The sequence below is a fragment of the Micromesistius poutassou genome, assembly GCF_964030765.1.
Source record: "Micromesistius poutassou genome assembly, chromosome: 9".
Taxonomy (NCBI): Eukaryota; Metazoa; Chordata; class Actinopteri; order Gadiformes; family Gadidae; genus Micromesistius; species Micromesistius poutassou.
The window spans coordinates 13,663,052-13,688,584 of NC_140279.1; the positions used below are offsets into that span (position 1 = coordinate 13,663,052).

The 25,533-nt window shown below is 43.5% G+C and overlaps 1 protein-coding gene across 1 annotated transcript in view; it reads right to left on the reverse strand.

Annotated features, from left to right (window-relative positions):
• The window catches only part of kdm4b (lysine (K)-specific demethylase 4B), a 48,318-nt gene that overhangs the window by 19,995 nt on the left and 2,790 nt on the right, over positions 1 to 25,533 (reverse strand). Inside the window, exons 2-6 of the mRNA XM_084473354.1 lie at positions 13,775 to 14,468; positions 11,566 to 11,741; positions 9,700 to 9,814; positions 8,479 to 8,672; positions 2,914 to 2,963 (exon numbers count right to left, since the gene is read on the reverse strand). Coding sequence (XP_084329480.1) covers positions 2,914 to 2,963; positions 8,479 to 8,672; positions 9,700 to 9,814; positions 11,566 to 11,741; positions 13,775 to 14,437 — 1,198 coding nt within the window. The 5' untranslated portion in view covers positions 14,438 to 14,468. The remainder of the gene's footprint in view (positions 1 to 2,913; positions 2,964 to 8,478; positions 8,673 to 9,699; positions 9,815 to 11,565; positions 11,742 to 13,774; positions 14,469 to 25,533) is intronic.

Here is a 25,533-nt window from a genome sequence, read left to right on the forward strand (position 1 = left end):
TGTCGTTTCTCAGTTGTGTTTTCTTTTCAACCAATCAATGCTCGGGCGGGCGGGCGGGCACACGCACACACATTGTCTGTTAAAAGCTTCCACGGCTGTTGCCTACACACAGCGGGGGGGGCTTCACTTTAGACCACCCTTAATTATTATAATCATTTCCATTTACCCACAACACTCCCTGCTCAAACCATGCTGAACGCCAGGGTCGCCAGTGGTCAATTGAAACCGTCACTCTACAATTTCCTAAGAGACCGTTGACGTCACTGGTCTGTGATTTTAGTTCTCCCTCGGTTCAGATGGCTGGAGCGACGTCACTGGCCCAACCTCTGGGCAGTTCTTTTGTTGGTGTTGCAGAGGAGGACACGCTTATGAAGCAGTTCTCTCTTTCTACGTGAACATAGTCAGGGAGTGATGGTCGCCCTCTCAACGAGACGAGGACCAGAAGGAAGGAAGGAAGGAAGGAAGGAAGGAAGGCAGGCAGGCAGGCAGGCAGGCAGGCAGACAGACAGACAGACAGACAGACAGACAGACAGACAGACAGACAGACAGACAGACAGACAGACAGACAGACAGACAGACAGACAGACAGACAGACAGGGTCGTTTAAAAGTTAACGGGATGTTACGGGCTGTTCCGTGTAAACATCATGAGGCGATCCAAACTCTTTTCTCCATTGTCGCAAAACGAGAGCATCACTGTTAGGTTCCTATGCATTTGTGGGGTTTCTGTTTTTCTTTTATTCTTTAATATAGGACTACAAATATGGCTGTTCTGGAGTCCAGCTGGTTACATTGGAGGCTAACCAACAACAGCCAAGCCGCCTGGGTCTCACCATGGTTCAACCTGGGGCCCATCAAGCTAGCACATGATTAATAATGGAAGTCAACGATGAACTCAAGGTAAATAAAAGGTTCAGTGAGGTCCTTTTGCAAATATATATGTTTCCATCTTTCTTTCTCTTCTCGCCTCCACGGTGGTGGTGGGGGGCTCCATCAGAGCGCTCTCCCAGTTAAACTCTGACGCAAATGACATTATAATAGCAGTCTATTTTATCATTCTACTTACACACCATTGTTCCAGTGTCTGCTCCCAGCTACAAAGGACACACACACATAGCCACACGCGCCCTGCCTCTCTGGCTGCCTGCCTGCTTGGTGGGGCTGATAAAAGGTGAATTATGTGCAGACAGCGCTGGGTTATTAATCCCCATTAAAATGCAGCTGGCTCAGCTGCCTCTCTGTGGGCTAATATTAAGTTAGAGCCTTCACTCTGCCCTTTGAGTTGAACAAAAAATTAAAACCCAGACACCATCCCACATCCACCTGTGCTGCGCCTAAACCTTTCAACCAACCCCACCCTTGCTTATTTCCTTATTAAAACACAAGGGTACGGGATAATGTTCCGAAGTTTGACTCCCAGCCTAAAAGGTTCTGGGTTCGAACCCGGAACCTTTAGGCTGGGGGTGTTTTGAGCCGTCCTTCACTGCTGATCATACTGGCTGGTCAGGAGGTGGTAGCGCAGACGTTTGAACCGGTGAGAGGGTGCTTATAAAACAGGTGAGGGGTGGGCTGGGGGGTGGCTGTAGCTGCCAGTTGGAGTGGGGATAAACAATGCTTTGCTGTGACTGAAGAGCAAAAAGGATATAATTGTACTTTTATTGGCAGGACAGTGAAGAGAGACTGGCATGTAGCATAGATCCACAGGTGGGAATCGAACATAGCTCACTGCCTACGCCGATGGTTCACTAGCGGGTGAGCCATCGAGTACACCGTCTGTGTATTTACTTTAATGCTTTAGTCATCCGCCATTTGGGTAGACATGGTCATGGTGGAAAAGAGTACATTTGACCTATAATGGCGGTTTAATATTTTGAGCAGACGAGAGAATCCATGTTTTGATATTTTCAATCGGTTGCTTTTAAACACCAAACCACTTAAATTAGAGAATGTGACTGGTTACAAATGCTAGGTGATTATAAATTCAAGATATTGGCTTGTTTACTTTAAAATAACAAAATTGATAAATTCTACCAATTAACATTGCAATTCTGTCCAGTCCCTGGGTTTATCGTTTTGACAAGAATAATGAGCCACATTCCCTTTTGACCTTTATTTACCGCTACTGTTGAACACCCAACTTAATGCCTTTTTTGTGCAATTGCTGTGCAAAGCACTAATACTCTCAGATTCCTTATTGAGAAAATATCGCAATTATTATTTTTGCACGCATCTCTTCCTTCAATTGTGGGGATTGTAAATGTCTATCCCCATCTGGTGTAGTGTGCTTACATCCAGATTTTGACATTCAGTAGAAACCTGCTGCAAAAGTCTGCATTGGAATGAATTGAGAAGAAGCCAGAAGCTTTGAGGACAGTGGTCCCAGCCCGCAGTTATGCTATACAACACACTACCAGGCTAACATGGTGGCAGGCTAGCATGTTAGCATGCTCACGGTCCCAGAGTTCATTCATTTCGGTCCCAAGTACATTTATTACTAGAAAGTTGCAGCTTTTAATCTCTTTTTTTCCCCCCCTCAAACACTGACCTTAGTCTAAATATATATATTTTATTATAATTTCAATTATTAAAGTCAACGCACACAAACACACACCAGCATATCAAAACCACAATATTGTGTTTGTGTGTTTATCCTCTGATGGAGTGTCCATTTTGCTGTGTAAACTGGATTATTAACCACACAGAGGGTACAGCCTGGACATTGATCACAGAGACACGGCACAACAAGGACAAACCGGGGAGTTTTATTGAAAAACCCAATGGAGGCGGAGGGGTGTGGTGGGGACCATCCCCCCCCCCCCCCCCCAAGAAGACGAGATCGGAGGTGGGCAAGTGAGTGAGTGAAGAGAGTAAGGAGGGGATAGCTCATCAAGGTGTGTGTTGCAGGTAGACTCACCTTGTGCCAGCCTCTCCAATCTCTTGCCATGCTCAGGTGGGATTGCATACCTGTGGATAGGTAGGGAAAAAAGTATAGTATAAATATTTCTAATTAACCTATAGACCATTTAGTAATTTACAAACAGCCATTTCGTCATTAACTACACAATTTCATGCCTTTTTTAAATATTTTCCTTTTCCAACAAATGGGGGACCACTAATGCCGCTTTTCCACCGCCAGTACCAGCTCGACTCGACACGCCTTTTTTGCGTTTCCATTGCCAAAAAAAGTACCTGGTACCTAGTACCGGGTACTTTTTTTTTGTACTACCTCCATCGAGGTTCCAAGCGAGCGGAGTAGGTACTTTTGTGTGACGTAAACAGGCTGCTGGTAACTGATTGGCCAGCGGCTGTAAATGGGAATAATCACTCAAAGTTAAGTTGTGTCCGGCGTGGTTGGAGTCCACAAACCCGCTCCCGAGGGGGACACTGATCAGCGTTTCGCCGTGTGTGTCGCTCCTTTCCCGGGGCTAGAGTTAGGCTGTGCGTGGTTGTGTGTGTCGGGTGTGGTTGTGTGTGTCCGGCGTGGCTGGAGTCCACGGACCGGCGGATCAGCGTTTCGTTGTTTCGTTTTAGTGTCGTTCCTTTCCTAGGGCTCGAGTTTCGCCTCCATCAACGTTACCGTATGACAACAATAGACGCGCAGTCATTGCGCTTTTTATTTTATTTTATTTCCCATCGTAACCTTTCCCGGGAATCAGGAAATAGTCTTGATCAGATTCAGATTTCCCGGGAATCGCGTCTCCCGTGATTAAAGCCTAATGACGACCCGCCCATGGTGGAGAGGTTCTTTTCTACGACCCGCCCACATTGAAGAGGTACTTTTTTAGATGGAAACGCGCCTGGAACCGAGTCAAGTCGAGGCGAGTTGAGTCGAGTCGAGCTGATACTGTCGGTGGAAAAGCGGCATAACACAGATGAACGTCAATGTGAGAGAATATACATTTGGCATGTTATGCTTTAATAACTTCAGCATGAAATCTGACATGAAATCTCCTCCATAGCTATAAAATGCAGATGCTTCCGAAGACATTTGTACTTCTATTTGTACTTCTGCCAAACAGACAAGGTGAAACAAAACACAATCATCCCTCTTCTTCTGACCATCTAAAAGTCAATATCACGTTCCCATGTCTGTTTTAAGGCCCACAACACGTTCAACCACCAACAACACGATTGCTAGATCGGTTTACCCACTGACCAATATGGAAACCCTAGGTTTTAAGTGTTTAGCCAATGAAATGAAAGACTTTTCAAGGAGATTTTTTTCTCAAAGGAGATTTTTCACCAACCATCACGCCAGTGATGTCCATCTGCTTTTTATAACACTCCCTAGATGGCTGAATATCTGCTAGCATTTTAATCGATGAAGCCAGGAGAGAAGATCGATGGAATAAGACAAAACATATAGTCAGAGACATTAAACAATGGGCTAGGGAGAAAAATGATGAAGAAGATGTACACAGACAGTGAGAGGGAAAGAGAAAGACAGAGAGAGATGGGAAGAGAGAGCGAGTGAGTGAGAGGTAAAAGGTTTAGTGAAGAAGGGAACCATAACCCTCCCCCTAAGCTATGGTACCGCAGCACCCCCTACAGGCCAACTCTAAAACCACACCGGGCACTGCCTGAAATGTACAGTGACAGCTTTGTGCAGCGGGAACCATTCAACACACTGGTGATAAGGTCAACCCTGTTCCGCCGTTTTCTGTCTCACTGTTGGTAAGCTGCCATAGTGAGCAGACGAGAAAACTGTGGTTAAGAGTTTAGAGCTGTGAAATTGTTCATTGACACGCGGCGGGACTTTCGGGTTTTCTTAAGAGGGAAGCAGAGCTGGTTTTTTTTTGTGTGTTTAAAAAAATGAAATACTGCGGATAAGACTGACGAATCACTTCTGGACATGATATAAGGATCTTGACGTGAAGTGACGTGAATGGACCGATGGTGCGCGTGTGTGTGTGGTCTGAGTCACATTATTTCCCTGCCTGCTCCACCCCAGGGGGCAGTAAAGCTACACTGTGCTTAAGGTTCAGAACCCACTAAAACCAGTGGCCTGATGAGCAGCAAATCCTTGAATTACGTTGGTACTACCGAGTACCTCTTTAAGTTGAATCAATTGCTGCCAAATGTTGGTACCCGAAAGGCTCCGAGCACATATTATGGCTGAGAGAGTGGGCCAGGCAGAGCATAGAGCACAAGAAAGAGAGAGAGAGTGTGTGTGACTATTGTCGCTGCTGGTTCAATGGGTGCGTTCCAACAGAGTCAAGGCAACAGAGAGTGGAAAGCATTCACCGTGTGGTTGTTTTTACACTTCCTATCTGGAAGCTGACAACACTCGCTGCAATTGTTGTATGCAAAGCTTGCCAGGAAAACATGTCTTTCCGGAGAAAACACCTGGTCAGACTCAAAGTATATGTAAAAGCCGGGTTTGATAGCCACGCAAGAGAGGTAAATCCTCAGGGGATGATGAAACTGAGGCATACACAGCTTCATCAACATCGCCAGGTAACAAATTAGCTATTGGGATAAGTTGATGTCGGTGATAACTGGGCTTTTTTTTCCCATTGTCTTCGTTGACGGTAGCTTACTTGCACTTTTTGGTACGCCTAAAACCTTAGTATGAAAACAATGGTACGTGAACTGCATACTAATCCCCCGTGGGAGGCACCCCCGTTACGACCCCCAGCTCTTGGGAAGTGCTTCACATGTGCTTCCTCCGAGACACAAGACACATTCTCCCACTACGGTGGTGGGCTGACAGGATGGCGGTTGTAAGGATTGGATTGGGAAGAGAAAGGGTTGTAGGAAGAGGTATTATTTAGTGTGGTGTGTACAATTTTCTACATAAATAATGTTGAAATGGAGAAGTCTTGATTTTTAATAAAAGAGAGGAAAGTACCGAAAAAGGTCACAATGGGTTCCGGTACCGAATTCCGGATACTGGTCCCAGTTGAAATGTGAACAGTACCTAACCACAGCGAACACCAAAGGAGGCCTGTAGCATGACTAGTCGAACGATAACAGCGTGTGCATGTGTGTCTGACAGCCGGTGTGTGGGTAAGTGTTAGACCACAGTAGCAGAAGGGAATGGGTGGGACTGTTCGCCCATATAAATAAGGGTCTGACGCTTTAGGTGAGTCACAGTTCGGCTTTGCTATCCTCACACTTGCTGGAGTAACATCTGACCTTAAATCGGCTTAACCGTTTGACCCGCTAACCTGTTTGAGCTCAACCAGTTTGACCTGCTCCCACTAGTACAAGTAATGTAGTAGAAGACGTTCACTGATTTGTCCATGACTTTTTGCATTGATCCATGTGGGGAAACCCAACCTAGACTTAAAAGGGATCATCTCAGCTCATCTCTAAATTGACGAAGGTATTACCGAGACTCGAGAGAGAGACGAATCCTTTCAATTTAAATTCATCACTGTGCGTGGGTATTGGCATTTGCTTTGCGTCAACGTTTGCATTGACTTGAGGAGTTATGGTAGCCTAGCTTCTGTTCATGTGAGGGGAATACACTTTTAATTACTTTCAAAAGATTTCCAATGCAAACCACCAGCTTTTTGTATAGTTAGTGGCACACATTTTGAATAAGCAACTATTCTGAACATATGGGAAATCTTTGAAAGTAATTAAGAGTTAATTCCCCTCACATTATCAGGAGTTAGGCTACTGTAACTCTGCCAGTGAATGGAAGTGGCTAACAGAGATAAAATGCTAACCCAGTTAACTCCCCTTCCGTATGCACAATGATGAATTTTGGATTAAATGCCCAAAATTGACGGATTTCTCTGCAAATCCTTAAAATGCTGCGGGGGCTAAGAAGTGCTCTCCATTCTCTCCCTTTTATGTTCTCTACTGACCGGGATCACTCAGCTCCATTGTTTCTGCTGTGTTTATGGTAAAGTATAGAAAAGTCCTGATACTATAAGTATCATTTTTTACACAAATGATATGGCTGTGAACCATATTTCAATCAATCCTTAACCGTTACCCCAAATTCAAATTCATGCCCCCACTGAAGGTATCCTTCCATTCATCTACTCAGTGATTGATTGATCGTGTGACCACCTATGACCGTCACACATGTTCACCGAGTTACAGATATGCAAAAACATTTTATCTGAAGGTGACAAAAAAGGAAAACCTGGAACACCACTGCTGCCTGATAACCAATTAGCAGTCAGCCCACAAATAAGGTCATAATCAAAACACACCAGCCTCTGACCGAAATAACCAGAAATAAACCCACATGGTAATCAATCAGATAACCAGATAGGAATTAATTAAAGGTTCATATCGTTAAATAGCATCTTGGGTCACTCCGGGTTCTTAATTTGATGTTATGCCAGTACATTATCAAGTTGAGTTTTGGGGAAGAAATTTATAATTTTATAGTGACCGGGTACATGACTTTCCATGGGAATGTAGTGACCCCTGGTGGACAACCAGAATATTGCACATAGATCAAACCTTTCACCAGTTCTTCTAAAGGAAGAACTTCTTCTAAACAGACACCCATATCACAAATACTAAACAAACTTTTAAACTAAAAACAACTTTATCAAGAACACCAAAGTCAACCAATGTACAAACACTAATAATAACTGCAACCCAAGCTAATCCTTAACCAAATCTAAAAATAATTACTTGTAGAAAGTTTGGACCTCAGAGCTTGAAACTTAAGCCTCTGAGGGATGTCTGGAGTCCTAACAGAGTGTGTGTGTGTGTGTGTGTGTGTGTGTGTGTGTGTGTGTGTGTGTGTGTGTGTGTGTGTGTGTGTGCGCATGTGTGCGTGTGTGTGTGCGTGTGTGTTTATTTCACAAAAGGCTGCACAGAGTAAGATGAGCTAACGATCTATGAAGCATGAAAGACGGATATAAAACAGGACTCTGTGCCCTTTTCTTTAGAGAATCATGAGGACGGGGATATACCCAAACACACACATGCCTTCCCTCTGCAGGAGTATTTATTTAGCCGGTTGCTACGGCGATGCCAACCCTGAGAAATTAACCTTTTTGCATGCATTTAGTTCCTCTCTGCCAGCTGGCTGGTGGTGTGTAAAACCACCAACTGGAACTTGTAGAGATAAGAGTAGTGGGAAAAATACGGAGAGCTGTGAGAAACAACCTCCAAAGTGGAGGCCTATAACCCTTTGTGTTGTAACTGGTGAAGCAAGGCATTGACACTTGGGTTAAGGGTTGGATTCCTTGCGGAACCACCCCTGTTGTGTTTGAGAAATTACTAAATGTAAACACTAAATTTGAGTCATCTTATCCTGTGATCGCATAGAAAGTATATTGATTGTTTTTCTTCAAAATATGAAATTAATGCATTTTACCACAGAAATCCTTATCTTTAAACATTATTTTTTGATGCCTTTCTGATAGCCATCACTCCAGGAGCTTTTTTTTCAGAAACTAGCCTTTGCAGCACTGTGGACCCAATTTTCATGTTATTGCCGATAGCTCCCAGCCCCGAGTGAATTGTAGAAAAAGAACCAGAAGCGGTGCGGTGTACCGACCAGGACTTGGACTGTCCGAAGTGCAGGTAGTTGATGCTGTAGAGGTCCATGTCCTCCGTGTGCCAGGCGAAGGTGGTCTTCCACATGCCAAAGTACATGTAGGGGGTGTTGACGCCCTCGATCACGATGCCACACTCCTGCTCCACCATGTCCAGCAGGGTGTTCAGACGCCCGATGTTCCACTCCTCCACGTCCTGGAGGAGGAACCAACGCAACATCAGAATCACTTAACAATTTTACAACAATAACAATCCAGCATTTTATTTCAAGGTGCCTTTCATGACAGCCATGGTCGCCTTACAATTCACAAAACAATCTAGAAAACCATCTAAAAACAGCAAGCGCTGGCATAGCCAACAGCATGATTAAAACAATACATAGGGTGGAGAGGCAGGTAGGAGACAGTAGCCAAATGGGGATACGAGGGGACACGCACGGTAGGGTGGACATTACAGTGAGCAGCCCAGCTGAAGAGATGTGTTTTAGGGCTCCAGATGGTCAGCCTAACGAGCACACAGTGAAACCAGTGCCATGCTCGGTGGGTGGGTCCGAGCTGCGACCCAGCAACAGAGCATGGCACCCGATTCACCTCCCATTCCCTGTGTGCTCGTGCGGGGCAAGGGATTGTGGGAAGGCTCAAGTGCGGGCAGGCGATTGTGTCGAGTGTAAAGGGGAGGGACAAAGGGATTACAACCTCAGTTCACTTTATGCAAATGAGCACATCTTGCAGTGCACCTTTCGGCCATGTCGATTGGACAATCGACATTCAGTGGGTGCAGGCGGGCCATACGGACTCGTGGGGGAGTTTAATTCCATGGTTTTAAGCAATACCATCGACAGAGTGGTAAACTCTAAGCAGCAGCCACTAGAGAGAGTGCAGGGCATTGATGTGCGTTGCCACGTTTGAGGCCCTTCGTTTGGTGGGCCAAGCCGGAAGACCCGGCTAGTGCAGTTTTTAGGGTGTTTGACTCCCAGAAGTCACCATGTAGGTTCACCCCCCCCACCCAGTGCTGCACAGGTAGGCTTTTCTTGAGCAAGATGTCTTCCCAATGACAATGTGTGATGCAAATATATACCTCAAAAGATAAACAGTATATATTTTTCTCTATTATTTATTGCTAAAGATTTTTCTCAACCATACAGAGAAATTCAGAAGTTATTTGGAAGACGAAATAACTGCTGAGATGCAACAAGAGAACTGGGGAAATGAGCGGTTCTTACCGGATCATAGATGGAGCCGCTGACGTCGGCTCCGTAGATGGGCGACACAAAGGTCAAGTTCTTCCAGTACTTCCTCTCCAGGTCATCAAAGTCCTTGTGGCGCGGTGTGCAGTACCTAAACACACACAGACCAGATGTTAGTTATGGCTTTGTAAATGGGGAGCTGTGTTGAAGTTGGGGGGGGGGGTTACATGTGGCCACTAGCTGAAGACAAAGGAACAAGTTCTTCCATTTAAGTAGTTTGAAGATCCCAGAATTAGGGCTGACCGATAAATCGTAGTTTCATCGTCATCACGATATGAACATGCGCGGTTAACACATCGCAAAAGACTGCCTGAAACGCGATGAATAATGTTCGCGATGCGAACATTTGACCTATCAGATGGAGCCCTCGATACATGCGCCATGCATTCACACCATTTGGCAATCAGATGAAGCCCCAGCTAGCCATCGGCGGGAGCGTACCTATGTTCCCCGGTTGCGACTGTGTTTTTCGTAGGCGGAAAACCACACTAACCATAACCCTCACCCTAACCCTAACCGTAACCCTCACCATAACCGTAACCCTAATATTCATGATTCTTCCGGATTCCACCTACGAAAAATACATTCGCTCCCCGGTCACATACAAAGCGGGGAACATAGGACCCGGGGAACATAGGGATGACCCCCCGTCGGCTACCCTCAAATTAATTGGTGTCAATTTGGTGGCGACTGCGAGGTTAGGTAACACAATGGCTGAGAAAGGAGAGAAAAGCGATGAAAATGTGGTTGACAAAGACCTTGTGGTGAAAAAGAACAGCACTTCTGCTATTTGGAATTATTTTGGATTCAGTAGTGACAACGTGTTACAAACACAGGTGAATGTTTGAAACCTTGCAAAGTTAACATACTGGTTTTCTTGGCCAAGAACTTTCCCTAAAGGAATAACTAAGGTAGTAACTTGCCCTAAGGGGTAGATATTTTTTCCTGATTGTATCCAATTGTATCTTGATTTAGTGGCCCTACTCTATTTCAATTTTCCCCCTCATACTATAGATCTCGGCACCTTGTTGGGCGGAGTCAAGGGCCTTGATGATTGTAATGGGAGACATTAGTTATTTTAAATTGCCATGCCCATGTTTAATTTATATTTGATTATTTAAGTTGTTTTCCCCCAGATATTTTTTTATTTCAAGAGATGTTTTTGTTCAGTTTAGAAGAAAATATTTTCAATAGAGCAGGGGAAATTAAACTTGGTTGGGTATTCATGTGCACTTTGTTCAATAAAAGCAATAAAAGCATTTCTTTATTCAGTGGGCATAGGCTATTCAATGTTTGGGGTCTATGTTAGCAGTGTACCTATTAAAGCAGAAAGACAGGAACTGTATAGCTAATATGCACACTTCAATATTTGTTTATTTATCGCAAGTCATATCATCATCGCAATATTGAACAATGGTATCGCACATCGCAGATTTTCCTCATATCGTGCAGGCCTACCCAGAATACAAACAATATCCTTTTTTAGTGACATCAGACGATCTTGAGGCTTATGTTGATATTGTGAAATCTATTTATGGAGGTTATTCAGTTCTTAGTAATGTTGACTTAGGCTGCTAATGAACTGTTTGGAGGAAGGGTTTAAGCCTTCGCCAACCCTTCTATACAGTTTGCTATATATAGCAACTGTGCACTTGCAATATTCTGCATCAATGCCAATTTTGCTTGGATTGTTCTCAGCCTCACTTTCAATAAAAGGGTCTGCTAAATGACTATTTAAATATCCATAAAAAGAAGATTTCCATTCCAGCGACTCAAGAGGACAATTCTGCCACCCCCTGCTGGTAAAGCGGTGACACTACACCAAGAGCCACCCCCGCTCACTTGTTGCTGTTGGCCAGCTTGCGGTACTCGCCGACCGTCATGGACTTCTTCTGGATGTTGTACTGGGTGAAGAGGCCCGACTGGCCCGTCACCACCTGCATGATGGGGGCGGGGATCACCATGTCCTCGATGGTGTCGTAACACCGCCGTGGCTTCCAGCCCTCCGGCGGGATCACCTGAGAGAGAGAGAGAGGGAGGAGAGAGAGGACAGAGGACAAAGGACAGAGGAGGGATAATTAGCATTTCGGGTATTTGCATTAGATATGTGGCTTCACAGCAAGACAATAAAAGGTTTGTGTGGTACATCGGGTGTAACCCGTGTTTTTGTGTAGTAGTAGCAGCAGTAGTTATAGTCGTCGTGTCCCAGGCCACATTGTAGTATGGGTTGTAGTGCCCATAGTCTTTGTTGTTGTTGCAGTAGAACAACAACAACAACAACTTATGGTCTTCCAACCACATTCCTTCATGAGGAGGTGATAATAACCCTGACTACCACCCTTTAATTCCTTTAATTTATTGCCCCTCGACATCTCAAATCTATTAAATCCAAGCAGGGCTCCAGAGTGCGACTAATTTGGTCGCACATGCGACCAAAATATTTAAGGGTGCGACTAATAATTTTTCTAGGTCGCACTGGTGCACCTGACGCTGCCCGGGTGAAAACATAAATTTCCTTTGCATCATCTCTATGTGTTCTCCTGTGACCAAACTCACACTCGCGGTAGGATCATATCGTGGTCTAAACCAATAAGAGAAAGAGCTCGGTCGGCTCTTTGCCTCTGATTCGCTGTGGTCTTGTTCACTGCTTGTGCGTGTTTAAAAATTGCAAGCGACCTGAGTGCCAGAGTAACTTAAACGGAGAAAGAAAATAAATGCGACAAAAGACGAGGGAAAATTAAGCGAGGTTGAAACTAACTTTAAAAACAGCCTACTGTTCCAACCAGACCTACTACTGAGAGTCTGGACCCCATGACACGCACAAACTTAAACACGCAATAAACGGCGGGCGTGTTAAACAACCCAGCTGTCCTAAAGGACAGCGCGGATCAGTCTATCTCCTCTCCCTCTCTAATTATTGAACAAGCTTACAAGGTAGGTTGGATTTATTGGGTTGTTTAACACGCCTGCCGTTTATTGTATGTTGCACGTTTGTGCGTGTCGTGGGGTCAAGTAGCTATTTTAATGTTTTGCGTTATCATTAATAAGCACATTTTTAAATGTGAAAAACATGATCATTGCACACTGGGTTTATATTTTTTTACTTTTGTTGGTAGGACCACGAGTCTCATGCAGGCCTTTATTAATCTGTAACCTATATGTTTAGAAACATATAGGACAGCGCGGCTCCGTCTTCCATCTCCTCTTCCTCTCCCTCTCCCGCTGTCAACCAAAGAGCACCATCACCTGTAATGTCAATCATCTCGGCCCCATTCATTGTGACCCGCCCCCATTCAGAACTTGTAGTTGTGCATTTTTGACGCGTCAAATCACTGGAAGTGTATCGTAAAGAGATTTACTTTTTAATTTGGAGTTAGTATATTCAATTGCAGCAAAATAACCTATAAATATATAATATATAGTGTTGGAGCACAATGTTGTTTTATAGGTGAATAACCCTTTAAGCACAAGCCCTTTTATTTGGAAATGTTTTATTTTGAAATGTTAAATTCTGGCTAGGTGAAGCACTTGAAACCCCTAAATTTTTGGGTGCACCTAAATTTTGTGCTGGTGCACCTAAAAAGAAAAGTTAGGCGCACCAGTGCAACCAATGCAAAAAGTTAGTCTGGAGCCCTGCCAAGTGCTGGCCAGGAAAGATAATTGCATTGATAATTGATAATTGATAATTGATAATTGTATACACCAGTAATGTTATTTGGTGATTTATTAGACGTGTTGTTCGACTTATTGACAACGGTACACTAGAGCATTGGTGCCCAACCCTTAACTTTAGGTGTACCGCTAAATTGTCATCAAGACCTTGGGAATATGCAAATGTATCATATGCAAAGGATAAAACATAGATAAACCATCTGCAGTGGTAGTGCAGGTGCTCAACAGGGGTGGAAAAAGTGGTGCTTTTCAACCTCTGTGGCGTTATTCAACCACAGGTTGAAAGCACTGCAAAAGAGAACACAGTTTCTACACACACAAGGCTAAATGCATTTTGTTACAGTGTGTCATGTTTGAGTATGAGCAGGGGCCACTCTACCTTGGCCAGGCCGGCGCGATGAGCTCCCTGGGTCTCCATGTACGCAACGTATTTCCTGAAGTCCTTGAACTCCTCCATGGTGGGTCGAAAGGTCATGATCTTACAGCTGGGGTTCTGAGCACTGGCAGGCGGCTGTGGGGGAAGTGGTGGCAGCTCAGGGACCGGACCAGGTTCTCCGACCAAATTTGAGTCTGTGGATTGGGCTGTGGTCGGGACGGGAGCGGCTTTGGGTGGGGGCGCCAGGTCAGGGGTTGCATCCGGCGAGGTCTCTAGTCGGGCTGGTGCCTCTTCCTGGGCTGGGAGGAGTACTGACGAGGGAGCGGGAGGAGGGGAGTTTTGAGTGGGTTGGAGCACATCAGCAGCCTGCAGAGACTCCATCGGCGTGTCAATGGGAGTTTCCATTGGCAGATTCAGGGCCCTTCGTTCCATTGGTAGATCTATGGGTGTAGCCATGGGATTCATTGGTGGATGTATGGCTGTGGTAGCGGGTTCTATTGGTGGATCCCTGGGCCTGGCCAGAGGATTGATTGATGGATTAATGGATGTGGCCGCAGGCTTGGTTGATGGATCTATGGGTTTGGTCATGGGGGACTCCATCGGCACATCCATTGTTGGGTCCGCAGGCGTATCCATGGGAACGTCTAGTGGTGTGTCTTTGGCCATAAAAGGAGTCCTGTAGCGGTGGCCGTGAAGCCTGAAGAAAGGAGAAATATTCTTTAGTATAAAAGTCTTATTGGTACCAATATGTTTAATAAAACACATCAAAGTCAAAAAGGCACAGCTTTTAGTTGTTTGATGGATGGATGCCATAAAACATTGTGTGTTTTTGTGCTTCATTTTCTGAGGTTTAGAATGACCACTGAAAGGAGTGGCAACCCAGGTCCCAGCCAATTACTAAATAAATTAAAACTGCGCGCAGTGATGAACGGGACCTCGCGCCGGCTTGCGGCCGCCGGTACGAGGTCCCGTTCATCACTGCGCGCAGTTTTAAAAAAAAATCGCGCCGGCTTGCGGCCGCGTCACGTGCCGTCGTAACATGTGTGCTGGCAAGATGTGCACATGTTAGGACCGCACGTGACGCAGCCGCAAGCCGGCACGAGGTCCCGTTCATCACTGCGCGCAGTTTTAAAAAAGCGCAGTTTTAAAAAAATTTCGCGAATTTATGTAATCTGTAGAAGCAGAGGTGCCCTGTGGTGTCCTACTGATTGTTTTGACATTAACATGTAAGACCACATTTAACTGAATTACATGTTCATTAACCCTACATCAATGATCCGATAAATTCCCTAGGAGGAGTTAGTTGAAATACAAGGCGAAAAAGTGAAAGAATTCCATTCAAAATGGCCAACTTTGACAGCACGCCACGGCCATGCCCTTCAACGTACAGTCACAAATAACACGGCGTTGGTTGAGCACCATGTTTTGACTGTACTGACTAATTGTGAAGCAGATCCGATAAATACCCTAGGAGGAGTTCGTTCAAATACAAGGGGAAAAAAGCGAAAATAAGACCACGGAATTCAAAACAGCAAACTTTGACGGCATGCCACGGACACGCCCTTCAATGTACAGTCACAAATAGCACGGCGTTGGTTCAGCGCCATTTTTTGACTTTACTGACCAATTGTGAAGCAGATCCGATAAATTCCCTAGGAGGAGTTCGTTCAAATACAATGCGAAAAAGTGAAATTCCATTCAAAATGGCCAACTTTGACATCACGCCACGGACACGCCCTTCAACGTACAGTCCCAAATAGCACGATTTTGGTTCAGCACCATTTCATGACTGTACTGACCAATTTGGAAGCAGATCCGATAAATTCCCTAGGAGGAGTTAGTTCAAATACAAGGCGACGGAATTCCAAAATGGCCAACTTTGACGGCATGCCACGGACACGCCCTTCAACATACAGTCCCAAATAGCACGGCGTTTATTCAGCACCACTTCATGACTGTAATGACCAATTTTGAAGCAGATCCGATAAATTCCCTAGGAGGAGTTAGTTCAAATACAAGGCAAAAAAGTGAAAAAATTTCAAAATGGCCGCCAAAAGTGAAAATTAGAAATGCAAATATCCGACTTCCTGTGGGGTTTGGGGCATGGGTCCAAGAGGCTTTTCTGTAGGTATGGGCACATTGTACGTGAATACTGAGTTTCATACATATTGGTGAAACGTGGCGCAGGGGCTGCTTTTTAAAGTTCCTGTAGGGGGCGCTACACACATGAGAAACACGAATTTTGGTATGTGAGCTAGAGGCATCAGTTTACACGTGTCCTGTGAATTTCATATTCATAACTATTACGGTGTCCGCAGAGTGATTTTGAGCCTCTGGCGGCCATGTTGTATTTTAAATCGACTTAATTTTTGGTGAGCAGTTAGAACTTTGGTACCTAACGGCCACTGAGTTGGTCCCGCTCAAATCAAACATTGCGTCTATGAACTGTGGCGATTTTAGTGTCAGGCCACGCCCATTTCGATGCCACGCCCCATTTGAAAAATTGTTGAGTTATTCTTGTTCAGAATTTGATTCTGAACAACTTTTGTATTGGGGCCAACATCATAGGCGTCCAACTTGACGTTGATATGAGCAATTAACTATTTTCGAGGTTTCAACCACACCCCTTTTAGAACTCATTGGTGCTCTAAACTTTATTGTACAGACTAATCCTTAAGTCAGATTGAAGATAATGGGCCATATATGATATGTGCCAAAGGATTTTGGTCAAAGTCGAAAAACCTGGGATCCTTGGGGAATTTACTGTTTTTAACTAAATTCAAAATGGCGGAAAATATGGCTACCGGAAGTGTTCAGTTCAAGAGACTTTTTTGTTCATCATGAGGATTTTCATGTGTGTGCAAAGTTTCATGAGTGTAGGTCAAACCGGTGACGCGTGCTGCTTGTGCAAAGTTTGCACTTTTGAACAGTTGCTATAGCGCCACCTAGGGGCGAATGTGAATTTGAGGGCTAGAATATCAAATTTTTCACCAGTCCCCACAAATGTGCCAAATAAAAATGAGTTTTCGAATATGTGCAGGGGGGGAAAAATGCAGTCAAAGTTCTGAAAAATAATAAGAAGAAGAAGAATAATCATGAGGGTTTCAATAGGGTCCTTGCCATGTCATGTTTGGCTCGGTCCCTAATAATTGTCCAAAATGGATAACTTGTTTGCTTTTTCACACAAACTGTGAGACAGCATGGAGGTAATTTAGAGCTGTCACTTTTTATTCGATATTCGAATATGCATTTGAATATGACGTGAAATATCCGTATTCGAATATATTAAATCTGTTTATAAAAGTGACATATTGTGTATGGCTGGGTATCGCCACTGATTTCCCGAATCGATTCGATTGCGATTCACAAGGTCCGGGTTCGATTTAATCTCAGATTCGATTCGATTCGATATTCGATATTGGATCGATATCGAATATCGATATTGGATTCGATATTGATTCGGTTAGGGATATTTCAGTTACAATACCAATTTTGCTTGGATATGAAATAGATTCTCGTATAACTAATGCTGTAAATTGTACAAGGAACCCTCTAACCTGGTGCATTATTAAAAATATTAATGTTTACATTAAGAATTGACCCCAAAGCAGTAACATTAATCTACTTTTTATTAAACATGACCAACAGCCTGTCAGGCTTACATTATATCTTATTTGTATCTGTATGGAAGTCAAGTAAGTACTGTAACTGCAACAGGGAATGTAGTGAAAGGACATGACAATCTGAACAGATCTGAGCAGCACCCTGGGATAGAGAGAGAACAACCTTGAATAGGTTAACAAATCCCATGTATGAACCATGTATACATATCTTCAGTGTAGGGCTGTACGGTTTGGACTAAAATTTATATCATGGTATGATTCGAGGCATAGACGATAACGGTATTATATCACGGTATGTTAATCTTATATTCTAATTTCGATATAAATGCTTCTGAAGGGGTAAAATATTGGTTAGGCAGCTATTACGGTATTTTTGTATTACAAGGAAATATTTCACATAGTACAGAAGTATAAGAACATTTATTGAGCAAAAGCGCAATAGCAAAAAAACGCAAAATCTTTTTTTTTTAAGTTACTTCCAGTATGGATAGTATGGGTATATTTCTCCACTTGGTCGAGGACCTTGCTGTATAGTTTTTGCATCTCAATTTGGCTGAAGTGTGTGCGGGCAGCAGGTAACGCGTACCTGGGATCAAGTGTTTTGACCATCTCTTTAAAGCCCTTTCTATCGACATTTTGAAAGGGAACCATGTCCTTACACAGGTAAACAGTGACGGCGTTTGTTATCTCGTTCCACCGCTGGCTTTTTTTGTCGTAAGGACTGGCTTTGGAAAATGCCTGGGGAAGCGATGTCTGAGATGCAGAGACAGCTTCACGCTACCAGCGTCTGTCTCGTACGGTGTGGAATGAGAGCTTGTGAAGGGACTATTGCGCAGGCTGCGCGTCTGCGTGCCTGCATGCTTGCGCAATAGCATACTGCCTGAGAAGGCAGTATCGCTGGCAAATCGGTCCCTGGGAAAAGTAACGTTGCGCCGAATTGAAAAAGGAACTATGACCAAAAGAGACAAACAACCATAAATTAATAAGTAAAAGTAAACCAACAATCAGTACGATGAAATACAATGAAAAAAATGAAGCAATGTGCCTCACTCGGCCAAGCAAGCGTGCAACAGCTGGAACTTTGAGAGCTGCTTGTGAGGCTAAATTGACTGTGTGAGCGAAACAGCCAATGTGCAACAGCGCCATCAATTCCACAGCATGGACCATATTCCCAGCATTGTCCGTTACGATGGCTAGGTCTTTGTTTGTAAACTCCCACTCTTATATCGCCTCGGACAACAGTTCAGCTAGATGCAGCTCCTGCCACGTGGCCAGATCTTGTTGCGCGAAGAACCATGGCTGGCTGGCCACGCGAGACTAACGGCGAGACTTCACGAATCCACGGGAAAAGGCATACATTAAAAGATAGATCCTGGGATTTTATTAATCGATATCAGAACATTCAAATGAAGATCGATTTTAAATCAGAAAATCGATTATTTGAACCCAGCCCTAATATTGTGTAGCGCATTTTTTACAGTCTATGATTAGACCGTTCGGTTTTTATTTTATTGTTGCCATCTGATCCATTTGCTGGCGCTCTAATCAAGCAAATCATAATATATCCTGTGTTCAAAATGGAAAACGCACAGAGCAGCCAGCCTGAGCAGAAAACTTCTCTCAACATTGACGTGGAAATCCCTGTGTGCCAGGCACGTCTGTGTGCTCTGCAGGTAACACCGTGAATAAAAAGAGCCGCACTTTATCCAGATCAAGTCGGTGTCAACTGGTGTTTCTAGCAAACAGCATTAAGAAATTAATTATTGCAGATAGGCTATAGGACTCAGTCCTGTTGCTGTCTTCTGTTTAAGTTGTAACATCATTGTTTGTGCTGGGCAGTTCAGATTCCGTCTCATTTTGTGATATATGCATAGTTGCACTTGATAACCTGGTTTCAAACAAAGAATTTTTGTCAGACAGGATATGGCCTAAGTTCTGTTTATGGCTCCTCTTGTCACATAATCAATTTGTAATCTCCGTTAGGGGGGGGGGGGTAGATATCATAGATATTTGAATACATACATCATACATAATTTAAAACCAAGAGTCACCATATATTGCATCATATATGGGATATGAATCCACTCCTATTCTGTCACCCGCAGTGTTTCCCACACATAGGCCAATGTGTGGCGCTGCGCCACAGATTGAACAACGAGCTCCACAAATTGATTCCGCTTTTCTTATTTATTTTTACTTGAACGCGATTTTTAAATGTAACTCCGCCAGCCCGTAATCGCGCCCCCGTAATGCTGCCAGTCCGACATGTTCCCATTCCGACAGTCCTGTGCCCGTATGCAAATTGGCCATGTGCGCCAAACAGAAGAAGGGCCCTATCTTGCGCCCGGCGCAATTGACTTTCTACACCATGTGTCGTTGCTAGTTTTCACCCGGCGCAAAGCTGATTTTCCCCCGCAGCAACCAGGCACCACTACACTTGCATGTTAAATATTATGATGTCAAAGACTATTCATACGTGTGAAACTGCATAGAAATATCGTGTGGATTGTGGAAACATTTTTTTTCCATAGGGCTGCATGAATTAACATGAATGAAGTATAGTAGGCTATGCCATGTGTTCAAATAATAATAATAACAATAATACATTCGAGCAAAGTATATTCCAGGCTTCCAAAACAAAATCTAGTTTTAGGGTAAATGATTGGTTAAATGATTTGGGAAAGAACAGCTGATACAGCGGTAAGTTGTACTTTTAAATCAATGCATCTGCCAACACCGTACAGCAAACACATATGTTCTTGACCCAGACATCGTGTACAAGCCCATTACTTTTAGGATTGATGAGTATTTGATCGTAAGAAAACAGAGTTTTACCGCGAGTGAGTTAATAGAATGAATGAATGAGGGTGCTGCTTGGTGCGCGCCCATCTGTCTAAACACACACAAATTAAACACGTAAGTGTATGAGAAGGAAATCGAGTCAGTCGACCTGCGATAAGCAGCTGATTCTGAACGAACTCGTCTTCGAGATGGACGTGTTCTAACGCATTTTTAATCAATGAAATGTTAACACAACAGTATATATCTGACCATTTAATTTTCGAAATTTTAGGTGAAGCCGAGCTTCCCTTGCAGTCGAGAAGTCGCCACTACGAAAGAATGCAATGTATCCAACTAGCGGGATCTAAACAAACTAAGCTCCAGCGAATTACTACAATGCCGCCCGGTGCAGCAGTGTGAACTGCCCAGTTTTTAGAACGTTTCAGCCCGTCTCGTCGCAAGGAGTTGCGAGTTGCAAGCAGTTGCGTCGCGAATCTTTGGTCTGAACTGGGCTTTAGCATTATAAGTAGGGGTGGACGATATTGATTTTTTGAACCTGATATCGATATCGATAACTTTCTGCTCCTCAAGGTCGATACAGATATCAATAACCGATAATTATTTTTAAAATGTATATTCCTGTAGTTTTGACCTAACCAGATTTATCATGACATGAGCATTACTACTATGAACAAAACAAAGCCAAGACAACAGTTTTGACTCTTCAAATAAAGTGACCATATTTATTATATAATTGCAATTTGAGTAAATCACAAAATTCACAATCCGTCAATGTCATTAACAATGTGTTTCCCTGAACAATGAGTGAACTAAAAACCAACAGGTATTGTGCTTTGTCAGCAGATAAAACATTTGACGCTATTGAGAATGAGGAGTCACGTGATTTTTGGGGAGGGGAGGGGTTTGAGCCCGTCCGCCATGATGGCATCCACGGCTATCGGTTGCCAGGGGCAACGTTGTCAGAGCGGCATAGAGACAGATGAGGAAATACGCAACATATCCAACATGATAGATTTAAGCAATAGATCATGACAGGCCGTGGTATACGCTCATTATATCACAGTTAAGGGGCGTTGTCCGTCCCGACGCGCAGCGGAGGGGCAGCGACCCCCTTCACTGTGGTATAATGACCGTATATCACTGACTGAAGTGATCTATTGCTTTTATAAAACGGTTACGTAAATATGGCGAAATTAAAGTCATAGACACCCTCAATTTTGAAAAAGCTAGAGTTTTTTTTTAACGAATACAGAAAAGTAGTCCCTCCTGGCTGCCAGCAAAGTGTACGGCGGTTGCTATGCAACACACTAGCGTCCTTCAGAGAGAAGGCTAGAGACGGTAGCTTGGTTCGCCGGCAATTTAGCAATTTAGAAGGCTAAATTGCCGGCGACCGTGTGCCTATTGCTTTACAGGCTTTTTTTAGGCTTCAGTGAACTATGCTATCGCTTTTATATATAAATAAACAACAGTTCAAGTTAGGCGCGGAGTGATACTGGACTCTGTAAACTGAACGGGCGTCATAGCTGTGTGTATACGCTCAATATACAACGGTTGGGAACCAATCAGATCGCTTGATTTAGGCCCCCCGTTTTATAAATTTGGATATATAAATATATAGATATTATATTCGGAATGTTGGAATGTTGAGTGAATGGCAATTTCCACCAGAACCGTCACGGAAGCGGCACGGCAATAAAAACGTTTGCCGAATTAGAAACCATTATAGTCAATGTAGGCTATTCCACTGGATACGGCAGCGGCACGGAACCATCACTACTTTTTTGAAAGTTGCCGGTTCGCAGCCGTGTCTCAGAACACTTTTGTAAAGCCATTCAGTTTATGATGTTTATGATCTTTATTCATTATATGATCTTTATTCATTAATTGCGCCGCGGCCGAACTGACGAGGATATTCTCTGATATTGTGTAAGCATAAGCAGGTCGTCAAGTGCCATCATTTCTGTGATCAAGTTAGAGATCGCTTGAGCCCTTGGGTCATCTCTGTCAAACTTCTTTAATTTTGCAAACGCCTCGTCAATAGGTACAAGCCCCGCCGGTTCCTTTGCAGCTGGCTTTGGATTCGCAGCAGCTCTAGCTGCTTGCGCGTCCTCGTAGGCTTTTAACAAACCATCGTAGCGGTGGTGATGTATCTATCAGGTGATTTATTAGGTTGGATGTGTTATAGCTTGTTACCCTTCTCCCTCCTTGTGGAACTTCTGCATTTCATTTGTTACAAATAGCAAGCGAACTGTTTTCCTCCGAAACTGAAAAAGTCCCACACTACCGACGCCATGTTTGTTTACTAACATGCTGCTTCTGAAAGTTACGTGACTACGTCACAGCCAGGCATGAGAAAGGGAGCGCTGGATTTGTGAAAAACTCCCTCTTCCTAAACCATACGCTATCAGTCGTACCACAGTACTGGCAAAACGGGAGGAGCCTACAGAAATCCACCCACACCGCATTTTTTTAACAAAAAATATATTGTATTATCGGAGCTATGAATAATTTTATCAGGTTTATCGGGATGACGTCATAATTGCTGATATCGGCCCGATAATTATCGGGTCGATAATTATCGGACATCCCTAATTATAAGCAGTGCTGGTTTTAGGCACGGGCGAAAAACGAGACACACGAGAAAGAAAATGATCCTCATTTTCTATTATCGATAATACCCCCCCCCCCTCAACAACTCTGCCACACATTGCTACCTGGTCTGTGGGAAACACTGACCCGTCCTTGCCTCCTGCATTTCCAAATATTCTCTTTGCTTGCCATTGTACAACTGTACCACAACTGTACCAACTGAAATAGACTAGAGAAACAGCCTATAACAGCAGCCGAAGCAGCTTTGAGACGTCCATAAAGCAAGTCTGGCCCAGACTGGTTGGGATCATCAACATTCAACTAGGGTTGGGTACCGAGGACCGAGTACCGAGTGGTACTGGGGGCAACATGGTCGATTCTACCCGGACTGAATGACTACATTTCTTTCGGTGCCTCGTTTCTGTGCCGCAACAATCCTCTCGCCCTCTTGTGGTCGGACAAAATGCAGAGCACTTTCCTCTCCTGCTGCCCAGCTGCAGCCATCATGTTCAAGGCAAGGCAAGGCAAGGCAACTTTATTTATATAGCACTTTTCATACACAAGGCAGACTCAAAGTGCTTCACATATAAACATTGTCATACAATAAAAGAAAACAATAGTTAAGTAAAAAGTAAAATAGATAGAAAATAAAGGCAAAGTTTAAAAAAAACATTTTAGAAAGGCATTCAAAGTAAAACACTCTAAAGTATGGCTTTACTTTACTAAAACAAAAAATGACAATGAGCAGCACACGTAAGTGCAATACAACTATTTTGTGTAAGGGGGGGGAAATACCTCCAATTTGATTAAACACTTAGTGTTTGGAATAACGCTGTTTAAAATAACGGCGTTAGGTAACGCCGTTATTTTTTCAGTAACGGGGTAATCAAACTAATTACGGTTTCCGTCGTTACAACAAATGCGGTGCGTTACTATGAATTGATTTAATAAACTGCGTAATCCAAACACACCCCTGGCTCCACACACAAACTGCTAGTGAGGACAGACCGGGTGGGTTAACAACGAGATAAGCGATATGATTAGCTATGGCAGAGTCATGTTTCATGGTAGCCAATCGGAGCCAGTGTTTTTACACACAAGCCAGGCCACACGCACCACACACACACCAAACAGATTCGAAGAAGCAGCAGAGACGTCGAGTCCGGAGCAATCCAAGGTGGAGATATAAGCACTACTTCAAATTCAGTGACACATTTAAGTGCTTCACACCAAAGCAGTGTATGAAACTATAAACAAAGAGACAATTTTTTTATAACCTACAGGCATTTCTATAAAAAAAATTAAAATTAAAAAGTATCGATTTCAGAACCGTTTAGGAACAGGCATCGGTTTACAGGAATCAAAATATTTCAAACGATACCCAACCCTACTTCAACATAGCCTTAAATTATGCTGAAGGAGCTCAGCTGTCTCATTTACATACTAGGGGTGTAATGATCCATCGATACATCGATTGATTGGCGGATGATCTAACTGCATCGATGCAATGCCCAAACATTGATGAATATCGCTGTATTATACGCTTTAATTTTGACAAACTCCTTGCGCGGCTGTTGAAAATCTTTCTGCGCAAGTGCACCAAGCCACTCACGTACAGTATCTGTTCACCAGTTAAACGAGGCAAGCAGCGACAGCGAGCGAACATAATTAAAAGTAGCCCAATTGGGCAGGAAGATTAGCCCAATCTGGCAACACGGACGGCTTATCCTAACAGCCAAGATGATTCCGAGGGATGTTATGTTTTTAGAAGAAAACTATCCACACAGATAGGTTGGGAATGGTCCATGTTCAAAATGAAAGATCATTACAGGCTCTTTAAGTTAAGCCATAAAAAAACCTTTTGCACTCAAATGCAATGTGGCACTTTATTATTTGTATTATAAATTGATTGTTTTTGTTTTAAATGAAGAGCAATGAAGAGGAAGAGCAAAGAAATAAAATGATGAAATATAAATAAGTTGTTTTTTGTGAGTTGATGTGAATGTAAGAGGTTGTGTTAAATGGGCATATGATATCGTCTCATATCGATCGCATGCCCCTGAATCGAATCCAAATCGTATCGCAGCAGACTTTTGATATCAGCAAATAACGTATCGTTGTCCACTTAATCGATTTAATATTGTATCGTGATGAAACCAGAGATTTACACCCCCTATTCCATACAGTTGGAAAGAGGACAACTTGAAACATTCCCACAACCACAAGCAACATGCGAGTTGCAACCAAAATAATCGTCAGTTTGCAGTGAGCCAAATTCAGAACATAGGAACACAAAAACCAGACCAAGACCAAATACATAGAGAAATTTGTGTTTTCTTTGGAACACTTGCAAGGGAGATTCATTTAACTGAACCGATGACGATGATGTTGTGGAACATGGCATTAAGGAGCAGGTAGGAGTTGGGCGACTTGCTCGCTGATGCCTACAGTCATTGGGGATCTAACCCTGCACCTTTTGGCTAGGAGTCAAAGACATTAACCAATGCAATATGCAGAGGCTTTGTTTTTTGTTTGTTTATCTATACAAGTCCACTTTAATATTATAATTATTAACACTAGGGTTGGGTATATGATGATAATATAATGATACCAACCACGTTACGTCGGTACTAGCGAGTATTTCAGTACCTGAAAGGCTACAATCACAACTGGTGGGTGAGAGAGTTTGCAATAGAGAGATGAAGAGAGAGCACGCAACTAGGTCGCAACTCGTTCAAGTAGTACACT